Source organism: Cajanus cajan, chromosome 3 (genome assembly GCF_000230855.2).
Source record: "Cajanus cajan strain Asha chromosome 3, NIPB_CcT2T_4, whole genome shotgun sequence".
In the NCBI taxonomy this organism is placed as follows: domain Eukaryota; kingdom Viridiplantae; phylum Streptophyta; class Magnoliopsida; order Fabales; family Fabaceae; genus Cajanus; species Cajanus cajan.
The window spans coordinates 22361655-22374473 of NC_138519.1; the positions used below are offsets into that span (position 1 = coordinate 22361655).

Here is a 12819-nt window from a genome sequence, read left to right on the forward strand (position 1 = left end):
TATATATTAAAATAATTAATTATAAATTTTGTTATAAATAATATTTTTTTTTATCATATATAACTTCGTGTTATTCAATTAATGATTCATTAATTCAACCCAAATGCACTGAAATCATTGTAAGAATAACTTGAATGGAGTAGAACATAGCATGACTAGCTAGTTTCTTAATAAATGAAGGTAAAACAGGAAAATGTAGAAATAAAGAATAACTCAAGTCTTGAATTTCTTGGAGTGTTTTCAATGACACGTTACTTGATTGTAATAAACTTGTTTGGAGACATGAGAATCACAATACCTTTGACCAAAACACTGACTCAAGAGAAAACAATAATCCATGGAGTTTGAGTGGGTTAGAAAGGATTTGTGTTATTGGCAAAACCTTAGACCATAAGATATTCTCAAGGCCAAGAACTATAATTCCAACTAGGTAACCACAAGGGGGCCAATGCTTTCTTGCATGCTTCAGCTCCATAGATACCACATAGGACAGATGAAAATTTTTTCAAGTGTAGAAATCAATGACTATATAATGATAATCCAACAAAACTCTCGATGGTAGAACTATTGAAACTTTAAGATTTGGATCAGAACTAGTAAAAGATTTTCACATGTGATGAATAAATAAGATGGATTGGAAATCATTGCAACATATATGATGTTAATAAAAGTCATGTTATTTCGATTTAGTGGTAAGCAACTTCTAACGACATTGTCACTTTTTGCACATCAAGAAAGAGGGGAAGGTTGGCCACATTCTAGTGATTGTCTTAGTTAGATGCTAAAATTTTAAAGGTGACGAAATTAGTAATCTTGTTTTACTATACTCCCTTTGAATCATTTATATTTGGAAGTAAAAAAGAAAAAGTAAAAAAAAAATTGATTTTAATAGAAGAATGCCCTTAGCTCATTTTCTGTTATTAGATGTTCAAGGAAAGTACTAAAGCCTTTCTTAGACTTCAATAGGGGAAATGCAATTAAAATGAGATTACACATATCAAACATAATAAGATTAACACAATTTTGGTATTTTATAAGTAAATTATAAAGCAAATGATATTACTATTAATTATAGAATTAAAATAAATGTTTTTTTATTTTTGTATTTTGTTTAAAAATCTTTGAAGACCGATCTATGAATAAAATATTTGAGAGAAAATCAATTTTATTTTTGGAAGACAAACATTTTTTTTTTCAATGATTATTATAAACATAAAGTAAATTAAATTCATTCAATCCATAAACATTCAACCATTAGCAAATAGTAATAGCCAATAAAATCATCCAACTATCATGTTCATACATTAAATGGAAAGGTTCAGAAACCACTTACATAATTTAACGTAAATTCATATAAGCAAAGCAAAGCAAAGCACATGGGGGGAGTTTAAATCCAATATGGCAAAAACAAACTTGGAATGTATTCAAGGAAGGAACGTAAATCATCTACTTCAAAATGGTTTACTCTATTATCTTTCTTATTGTAGACAATGTAATAGTGATATTCTTGGTTTTTAAACAATAGGACATCTTCATCTTCAGACATGCACAAAGGTGTGCACAATTCTTTTCTATGAATAGGTTCATGAATTTGAAGATGCTCATAACTTATATTCAGCAATTGAGTCCAAGATTTATCAACTCCATATTCCCTCATTTGCCAAACAAAAAAATAGGTTTTCATGTGATCATAATAAAGACACAAATAATCCTATAGAACCCTAAGATTAGGCTCAGTATCAACATGACTAGGCATCGACATATATGTGCATGTCTCATTCTTCATATCAAAAGATAAAATTTCCATTTGATCGATGGTACCAGTTTTGCCTTGATGATGGGAACACAACTTAGGATGATCTACCAACCAATTAATAGTGCCACTCACAAACTCTCCAATCATTTCATGTCCCGTAATGGGATAATTAGACAAAGTTAAAATCTTTTTCCAACAATTTTCACCTAAGTTGTAAGATATCACCTCCATTTGTTGTGCTTCAGTATTCATAAGGACTACCACCACCTTGAAAATGTCACTTTGATCATTGTAACCAAACCCAAACTTTTGATCCAATAGATCAAATTTATCATTGTTTTCATAAATACGGAAACGTGGTGATTCTTCAAACATAAGCTTAGCGGCCGGGTTCCAAAGTTGAACCCAGAATTCAAGATATTGTTTATAAGAAAAATCAAAATAGAGTATACAAACCAACCCTTTGCAGACCATTAAGACATTATATGTTTCTAATATTTCGCATCCAGGTTTGATAACAGAGGATGGGTCCTCCAACAAGCAATGTAAAGAGCATGATGAGACACTATATCTCGATTCTATGAAGACATGAGTGTTTCTTGAAGATCTTTGATAATGAAATTTAACAAATGTAGGAGTAAACATGAGGGAATTCCAAGACTTAGAGACACAGATGAATCGCATTAGAGCTTTTACTGGAATCCATGATAGAATTTCCATTATAAGTTCCTCAGGAAGTACAAGAGCAGCAAACATTTGATTTTAGTGAACACACAAATTTGAATCTTGAGGGAGAGTTAAAAGGGACGGGTTGAGTGCTCTATTTTTCACATTCCCTCCCTTGGAAAATAGCGGTTAAATAATGTTACCATTGTTATTTAAAGCAAAAATTCATTGAAAGACATGTTCTTTTGGTGAGGAAAAATAGGAAAACCAATGAATTAAAAGAATGTAAGAAAATAGAAAAACAAATATGAGATAATAGAAATTTTGTATAAATGTATGAATAACACCATACAATAACTACAAAAAGTAATTTCAACTATGATAAAGATTAATATGTAATTAAATTAAAAGTAGTTAATTAATATCAAAATTATTTGGATGATTAATTTTTCATTGATTATTTACACAAATAATTAATATATTAATTTTTAATAATATATAATTTAATATTTATATTTTTTGGGTAGATATTTACTGTTATATAAAAATAATAGTAATAATTGTTTAATATTTTTACTTGGAAAATTGTTAAAAAAATTTAATGTATTTGTTAATAAATTTTTTTAACTTATTGATTTAATTAATTAAGTTAAATTACAAATCATTAATTAGCTAGTATCAATCTTGTCAAAATTAATATATATATATATATATATATATTATTTATTTAATATTGGAAAATTATATAAAAAATATATTTAAAAAAAATTTACTTATTAACTAATGCAAAAAATTAAATATATCAAATCAACTTTAAATCCTGCAAATAGAGAAACACATAGTTAGGAGAGAATATTCTATTAAAAGTGGTTACTCATTTTTTTTAAATATGAAAATTGGTCATTGAAAAAGCCAAAGAATACTCCATATCAATAACATTTATAAAAAATCAAATAATTTATTTGATTGATTCAAGTTAACTTATTGGTTATGAGTGATAGTGTATTTGGGAAACATATTTCAATGTATTAATTTGGAATGATTGATATTTAATAGTGTAAATAATTGATATATTAGATGTGATTTGTATTAATGGATTAAGTCAGTGATGATTGTCAATTCTTATTAATTTCATAATTTGACGCATTTTTACACTTTGTTCTTGTGTAAGCCATATATGGAGCTCCTAACATTAGATTCAAACATTCTTGATGTCTTTAGAAAGATAAGAGAGATTAATACAACTTCTTTGTATGGAGAAAAGGCCAAATCAATCTTAAGTGAATCAAAAATGTATTGCAATATTGCAGTCTTACACAATATTTTTTTTTTTATTTTTAGAATATAATGTTAGGACTTATTTAGTGATGTAATTAGTTGATTTAGTAAGTTGGGCCTTTAATTACTTTAATTTGACTGATTTGTGTACTCCATTAATAAGTGTAACCCATGTAAACTTGATATCATATACCTCATTTTTTTACAAATTGAGTTTTCTCTCTTAGAAGTCTCTCAAAATTTTTTCTTTCTCTCTCATTTCTCTTTCTTTGCCTGAATTTTATTCTTTGTTCTTCTCAACATGAATTTGTATAGCATCTTAATCAAGATGTTTGACTATTTTCATTTTACTGATTCAAGGATTTAATAATTGCGATAAATTTTCGTTTATCCTAATTTCAATTTTGTTTTTTGTTTTTGCATGTGAACGTCTTAAAACGCCAAATTGTATTCAATTCAGATTCAATTTCATATAGTTAAAAATTTCAATTGCATTTACATTTTTGGTGAAATTTCATAGAATGTGATTGCATTCTTTATTTCTTTGTTTGAATTAATTTTTAAACGATGAAATTCAGATTATTCTTTGTAATCACATTAATGATTGTCATCTTGAGTTATAATTTTTTTATTTGAATTTAATTTTATTCTATAATTTTCATACATTTTAGCATTGCATTTAAACTGTTTGATAAAAATCCCCTTGCTAATTTGCCTTATGAAATTCATGTTCAAGGATTTGTGTCTCTAGATTCTAACTTAGGGTTCCCTATATTAAGGGGAAACTAGTTTGATTTGGTAGCATCTCACTAATGCTTATCAATGACAACCTATGTTAAAGTTACTATGTATGTATATCTATGTGTGTGTATATTATATATATATAAAGCATATGCAATGAGAGTATGTCTTATATTGAGAGTGATAAGTGTGTATGTTAATTAAAGAATATATTTTTCTTGACACTTATTTGGTTAGGTTTAAAAGGAAAAATTACTTTTAACCCCAAAAATATTTTGAAAATCAAAAGGATGTGTAAATTGGTTAGTTGTTGAAGAGTTGATAATATTTGGACTAATGAACCTCATTTTCTTAAAAATTTGATCAAGTTTCAAAGGTATGCAAATTTATGGAAAACATTGAGTCAAAGCAAATTTCGCTCAAAGAATCAAGGAAAAATAAAGGGGAGTCATTGCCAACATTTGACTCAGCTAAATTAGAAATGGCTATGAAAAATTTAATCAGATAGTAAAAGTTTTCTACCAAATAGAAATGACTAAGCGAATTTAATGACACCCTCTACCGCACATGCATAATAAACAAATAAATATCATAATAATTTTCTTAATAGACTAAAACTCAAGGTAGAAGTATTAAATTATACGAAACTCAACATCAAACAAACTAAATCCAAAAGTAATTATAAGAAATTAAAACGTGGTACTAAAGAAATTTCAACTAATAAGTCGAAACTCCTAATGCAAATACTATAAGAAATGGTTCCCTAAATATCGCTCTAATGTCACATTTGTTAAGTCAAAAGATGATCTTGGATCCTTCAAGTTTTAATGTTAACAAATGAAATATTTTCTTCTAAATAAAATGAATTATTTGCAAAATATTCCATATCAAAGAAAGCGTAAAATATATATTGTCTATAAGATGAAAAAAATCAGACAAAATATATAGTTTGTCTTATTATTCATTAATTGTAATATTTCAAATGAAACTAGCAATAAATTTCATCAAATGATTTATTCCTTAATAGATCAAACAAGAATGAAATTTTGGAACCTTCAAAATCTTTTAAAGAAAGAAAAGTCGAATTATTTGTTAGAAGGCCAACTCAAATTGTCACAATGGTCATCTTCTTTGAAACTATTATAAAAGGATTAAGTCTTCAAGAAAGACACAATAATCATAAAGAAAATAAAAAGACATATAGAGTAAAAACTCACTACAAAAAAACACTTGTTATAAATTTTGTATATATTTCTTTGTAGAATACTTGTGCTTTCATTAATGATTACACCATATCTAGAAGAGACAACACAATATTGCAATCATCTATTACCTTTGTTATATGGGTTTAGCCTGGAGAGACTTGCTTGAAAGAATATGTAGTGTTGAGTCTGAAGAGACTTGATTGAAAGAATACTTGGTGTTAAGCTTGGAGAGGCTCATTGCTCAAACAATACCTGGATAGTTGCTTGAAGAGATGTAGACACCAAATTTTGTTTGGGCTACCAATATTAAGGAGAAAAGGATACTAGGATGACACGAGCAGCCCTTAAGGGTCTAATAAAGCATCGAAATGGACTGAAACAACATCAAAGGGCCTAGAAACTTGAAAAGTAGGTTTTATGCGTGGAACAATCGTTCCCAAACTAGAACAGGTCATTCTAAACCATAAAAATGGTTTAAAACCCTAGTTGGAAAGGGTTTGTTCCCAAACCAGAACAGGTCATTCCAAGCCACAAAAAATGGCCTAAAACCTTAGTTGGGAATGACCCGTTCCCAAACCAAAACAACCCAGTCTCAGCTTAAAATTAAGCCTAAAACCCTTATTTGGAATGGTCTATTCCAAAATCTAGAACAACCATTCTATGCCTTAGACTACCTATAAATATGTGTTCGATGCACATTTTCCCACACACCTGAAACTACCTAACTCCCCTCTTTCTATGTAAATCTCTGAGTGACGGTGAGGCTTTTGTAGAGTGAAAGATTGCCAAAATGCGCCTCCATATGTATTTGGGAAGATTTTTATTATAAAAAGCTTGCTTCAGAGGTTCAAAATTTCTTCTCTTTTATTTATTATTTTATTCATTCTTTTATTTATTATTTTGTTTATTGTTTTATTTATTATCTTATTGATTGTTTTATTTCTTGTTTTTATTTATTATTTTTAATATGAAATAAATAAATAAATAAATAGTCATGTAAATAATACATTTTTATCCTGTAAATAACATGTAATATAAATTATCATGAGCATAATAAAAAAGGGTAAATATTTAATTATGTTTATTATTATGCTAAATTCATTATAGGGTAGCAAGTTAGGGTGCTATGGGGTGCTTAATACCTTCCTCGCATAATTGACCCCTGAGCATAATTTTAGCTATAAAGGCCATTATTAATTTTGAGTTAATCACTTATACACTGTCAGTGTAAAGTTTTTTTTACACTGGCAACCAATCATATCTTTTAATAGTGACATGTCAGTTGCTTATTTAATGAAATAATAATAAAATAAGCAACTTTAAAAGATATGATTGGTTGCCAGTGTAAAAAACTTTACATTGAGTGTATGAATGATTATCTCATTAATTTTTGAAAACCCTTTTCTTTTTTCCAATTTTTTGAGTAAAATATCAGTGGCGACTTCTTCGAATTCTTTTCAAAATCATTGGTGAATGATTAGTCTGGCCCTCGGGCATTCCTAAACTAATGTGATTTTCAAAATAAAGTCCAAACTATATTTATGGGCAATATCAAAATTTTCGGGTTCTGACAGATGGCGACTTCACTAGAGAAACTTAAAGAGGGTTAGGCCCATTTAATGATGAATTTGGCATAATAAAAATAATAATCAATTTTTTACCTCTTTTGCCTTGTTTTTAAACACCTATTTTCTTAGTATAACTTTAATATCTGCATATTTGTTTAAATTCCACACTTGATTGAAATTAACTGTACACGAACCTTTTCACACTTTAAGTTCCATCTATACTTAGGGGTAAGAGAGATAACCATAGGGAGTGGTTGATGTATGGTCGATCGAAGGGATGGCCTTCAGCTTGCATGTCATTATCTAAAGTCACACTCAAGGTTATAATCAGTTACTCTAGCTCAAATACTTTGGATGGACCGTAGAGTTTGCTAGTTGATAGCGATAGAGATACTAGGTCCCTATAATGGGGGCACCTTGGGAGCCTTTTAAAGATCGCTGAGAATAGTTAGAACTACCTTATACCACACACCTTTCTTTATAGGGACCTCAATCCATGGATTTGAATGTAACTGTTCATGGGTGTACATTGTTTGAGCATATGTCTGTACATTTGTTTGTCTATATTGTTTGATTTTAATATGAGTGGATTGGAATTTTAAAACAAGCAAACAAATAATAAAAAAATATAACAAAATAAATAAAGAAATTAATACCCATTTGTGCATTCTTTGGCCATCATTCCATTAACATTGTAACAACCCAATTTTTCAAATTGTACGAGGACCCAAAGCCCAATAGGGGTGATTTAGTAGCCTAGAACTGGCCATTCCCAAATTGGAATGGGCCATTCCAAACTACTAAAGCAAAGGTGATTTAGTACCTCAGAACAGGCCATTCCCAGATTAGAACAGGTCGTTCCAAAATACTAAAAGTGCCTACATATCTTAGTTGGGAGCAAGGGGTTCCAAATTACCAAAAAGGCTTGTAACCTTAGTTGGAAACGGACCGTTCTGTTTTAAGAAAAGTCTATTTCAAATATGGCCATTATGGTTTAAATACAACCCCAGAACGACCCGTTCTGGTTTGAGAATGGGCCGTTCTAGTTTGAGAATAGGCCGTTTTGGATGTGAAATTTTATGCATGACAAAAAGTCCAGAATGGGCCGTTACGGGTTTGAAACGGGCCATTTCGGACACTCTTGATGCCTATAAATAGTTTCTATTGAGTATTGAGTATGATTCCTCTTTTTAGTCTCATAGTCTCTATTGTACATTGTAGACCCCTAAAATTGTCTGGGTCGGAAATAAAGCTCGAAGACTCTCAAAGACCGAAGGAAAGTCAGCCGGAAGGACTCCTAGAAGACCCTAGGATGATTCTTTGTAGGTCTAGAAGTCTTAGAATAGCTTAGAATAAGGGTGTGCGAGGTTTGGAGCTCAATACACCCTCCCAGAGGTTCAGTACGGCCGTACTGAGCCATTTGAACTGCAATACGGCCGTACTGAACTCAATACGACCGTACTGAACTCAATACGGCCGTACTGAAGTTTTTGAACTTCAGTACGGCCGTACCAAATTCAATACGGCCGTACTGTAGTTCAAAAACCCAGTACGGGCCGTATTGACCTCCCAGGCCGTATTGCGCCTCAATCCTATAAATAGGACGTCATTGGCACGTCCTTCCACACTTTTTACTGATTCCTCAACCCTCCTGCTGAGTATTCTTGGGTTTTTGAGCTTTTCTCTGCCCTAGATATCTCTCCGGGAGCTGATCCGACGAAGTTCTTGAGTCATCAGCCATTAGCTTGAGATTCAAACAAGTCGAAGGGAAATCTCTTTGATTTCCATAGTAAAAAATTTTGTCTTTAGGGGAAAGGAGCGAGTGGACGTGTAGTGGGAAGGAGCGCCAAAAAGCCTCCTAACGTTGTTCTGAATATATAAAAGCCCGCTTCGAAGGTTTCTTTCTAAATCCTTTCTTTTACTGCTTTCATTTATTGCTCTTTGATTGTTGCATTGCATGTTTAGAGCTTTCATCATGTAAACATTTTATCTATAATCGTTTCTAATAAATAGGGGTAATTTAGTAACTTTATACTATTATTTATGAAATAATTCGTCATAGGGAACCCGAAAGGGGCGTTGTGGGGTGCTAACACCTTCCTCGCACGTAACCGACTCCCTTACCCGACTCTGGTTGTAATGGCCAAAGTTGATTTACGAAAATCAATTGCCTTATATCTTTTTCCAATGTTTTGAGTAAAATATTGGTGGCGACTCCAAGAACCCTTCTTTTTACGAAAACCGCTAATCTATGGAGGGTCCCGTTTGGGATTAACATAGGTTGGTGATAATCATTTAATAAGTATTGTTAGTTCGATGAGGTCTCAGTTTGAGAATAAGTCGCTCTAACAATCCAACACTTTTCCAAAACTTTAATAAGAGTCCAACCATCGTCGCGAATGCCAACGTCCGTTTCGGCGGGTGGCGACAGATGACGACTCTACTGGGGAAGCCTCGAGAGTCAGTCCCATTTAGTGATGGATTGTTTCTAAAATAATAGTTTAAAATTACTTCATTACCCCTCGCTTGTATGATAACATGTTTTACCTAGTTGGCTTCAATAACTGTTGGATGTTTAAAATTTTTGCAATTGTTTGAAATATAAACTGCACATGAACCTTTGCACACAACAGTTCCCTCTATACCCGGGGGCATGAGTGGAAAGCCATAGGGAGTGGATGTTAGTACGGCCGGTTGTCGAATGGGTCTATAGGTGCCCGTAGACCGTTGTCGGAAAGCATCACTCAAGGTGATAACCATGAACTCAAGTCCGATAGTGCGTTGGAACTTTCCATCGACTTACGACGAGAGGGATTGGGTCCCTATAATGGGGGCACCTTGGGGGCCTCATACCAGTGAGAACAGTTAGAACCTCCTTGAATATGCACTTTTCTGCAGGATACCCCTACCTCGTGATTCGCTCGTGACTGTTCGTGGATGAGTGAATTGTTTGTGTATAGGTCTATGTGACATTGTTTGTGCATTAATAATAAACCTCGTAATAAGGTCTAAGAATAAACCCCATGCATGAAAAAAAAAAAAAAAAAGGTCATGACATGAGAAGAAAGACCATGTGTGAAAATATAAGTAAGGAGCATGTGCATCATTATCAATAAGACATCATGCATCCTCATAATCATTCATTTTGGGCTCACCAATACCCCTTGACGTAAGTGAAAGAGACCCATGACTATTGAGATTCTCCGTTGGGGAGAGATCATAAGTCAAGGAGGGTGGTAAACCTCCGTCTTAAAAAGGCAGCGCCTTAAAGATGGAAGATTATCAAACTCATGTCAAGAGTGTATTCATTCCATAAATAAACTAATTAGATCAAGCATTCATTTTAGAAAGTGGCTGGTCATCTCTCTGTCCTCACGCGCGCGCAAAAACTCAAGAAAATGGAAGCGTTGGAGGAACAAAATAGGAAGCTTATAGCCGAGCTCTCACAGCTCAAGGAGCAAATGGCGCAAATGATGGAACTCATGCGTCACCGAAACGAACACGGGGCTCAACACAGTGACCATGAATCCCATCATGAGGAGGAACAAGAACAAGAGCCTCCGCAAGCTGTACCCCCTAGGGCGGGGATTACAATTAAAGAGCCCGAGATTTCAAAGGAGCAATTCCACGCTCTCGAGGACCGGCTGAGGGCTATGGAGGGGCATGACTTTGATATCAAAGATGCCGCCGACATGTGCTTAGTAAGGGACATCCAATTCCCTCCCAAATTTAAAGTGCCCGATTTCCCAAAGTATGTGGGATCGACTTGCCCCAAAAGTCATCTCACTATGTACTGTCGAAAGATGGCTGCATATGCCACTAATGAAAAGCTCTTAATCCATTGCTTCCAAGAGAGCTTAGCTGACATCACACTCAACTGGTATATGCAGCTGGATGGGAATCAAGTGCGTACATGGAAACAGTTGGCTGACGCGTTTCTCAAACGCTACAAGTATAACATCGACCTAACACCCGATAGGTCCGATCTTCAGGCCTTGAGTAAGAAAAATGATGAATCCTTTAAGGCGTACGCCCAACGATGGAGGGAGTTGGCGGCACAAATAGAGCCCCCGCTGTCGGATAAGGAGACGGTGTCCCTATTTATAAACTCGTTGACCGGTCCCTATTATGACAAGATGATAGGGAACACGACAACGCTCTTCTCGGACGTCATCACCATCGGAGAAAGAGTGGAACAAGGGCTGAAAAGTGGGAAGCTAGCTGGGCCTTCCCAATCATTTGAAGCTAAGAAGACCTAGGGGAAGAAGAAAGAAGGAGGAGTCAACGCCGTAACTATTTCTTCGTCTTCCTCCGCTTCGAAGTCAGGAAAGTCGCAGTACAACCCTGTGAAGAAGTTTGATAAACTTCCGACCACATATAGCGACCTCCTGCCGAAGCTAGTACAAGCTCATCTTCTAGCTTATATTCCACCAAGGAAAATTGATCCACCTTACCCCGATTGGTACAATCCGCAAGACAAATGTCTATACCATTCGGGGGCACCGGGGCATTCAACGGAGAACTGTAGAGCTCTCAAATATAAGGTCCAAGACCTTATCGATGCTGGGTGGATCACTTTTGATTCGACAGAACCCGACGTGAGCAAGAATCCTCTGCCGAAGCAGGAATAGAGAGAAGAGCAAGCCACGATAGGGCCCCTCCATGTTTTTCTTTTCTTTTAAGGACTCATGATCAGTACCTGAGATCATGAGATCCTTTTCATATGAATAAGGGTTTTTTTGTACAGTTTTTTACATATCAATAAAGAGGCATTTTTCACATATCATTCTCTCATTTGTTCTTTTCTCTCTTTCTCTCATTAACATTAATAATTCTAAACCAAAAACAGAACCGATAAACCAATTATGTCTGTGATTGTTCGCTCCGACCGGGATCCGAAAGTCAAGGATGAATGGGTTGAGTTGGACAGTGATGAGGAGACCATCTCTCCGGATCTGCAAAGACTGCTAGATCAAGAAACTCGCCTACTCCAACCGTATCAAGAGAAGTTGGAGACCGTGAATTTGGGGCAGGGCCAAGAGATAAAAGAGGTCAACATTGGGACCCATATCAACGATGAAGTAAGGATACAATTGATCCAATTGCTAAGGGAATATAAGGACGTATTTGCATGGTCGTATCATGATATGCCCGGTTTGGACTCTAATATCGTCGAGCACAAGTTACCGTTGAAAGAAGGGTTTCGACCCGTCAAACAAAAGCTCCGACGAATCAAGCCCGAGTGGTCTTTAAAGATCAAGGAGGAGGTAGAAAAGCAATTAGATGCGGGATTCTTGGTTGTATCTCAGTATCCCGAATGGCTGGCTAACATCGTGCCGGTCATTAAAAAGAATGGAAAGGTTAGAGTTTGTGTTGACTACAGGGATCTGAATCGTGCCAGTCCAAAGGACGATTTTCCCTTACCTCACATCGATACACTAGTGGATCATACAGCCACGAACACACTCTATTCCTTTATGGATGGGTACTCTGGGTACAACCAAATCAAGATGAATGTGGAAGACCGCGAGAAAACTTCCTTCATTACACCCTGGGATACTTTCTGCTACAGGGTGATGCCTTTTGGACTCAAAAATGCGGGTGC

At 34.3% G+C, this 12819-nt stretch overlaps 1 protein-coding gene across 1 annotated transcript; it reads right to left on the reverse strand.

Annotated features, from left to right (window-relative positions):
- Nucleotides 1-1711: 1711 nt before the first annotated feature.
- LOC145956146 (F-box/kelch-repeat protein At3g23880-like) lies at nt 1712-2512 on the reverse strand. The gene has a single exon (XM_083071710.1). The coding sequence runs from the start codon at nt 2510-2512 to the stop codon at nt 1712-1714; it is 801 nt and encodes a 266-aa protein (XP_082927836.1).
- Between the last annotated feature and the right edge of the window lie 10307 nt (nt 2513-12819).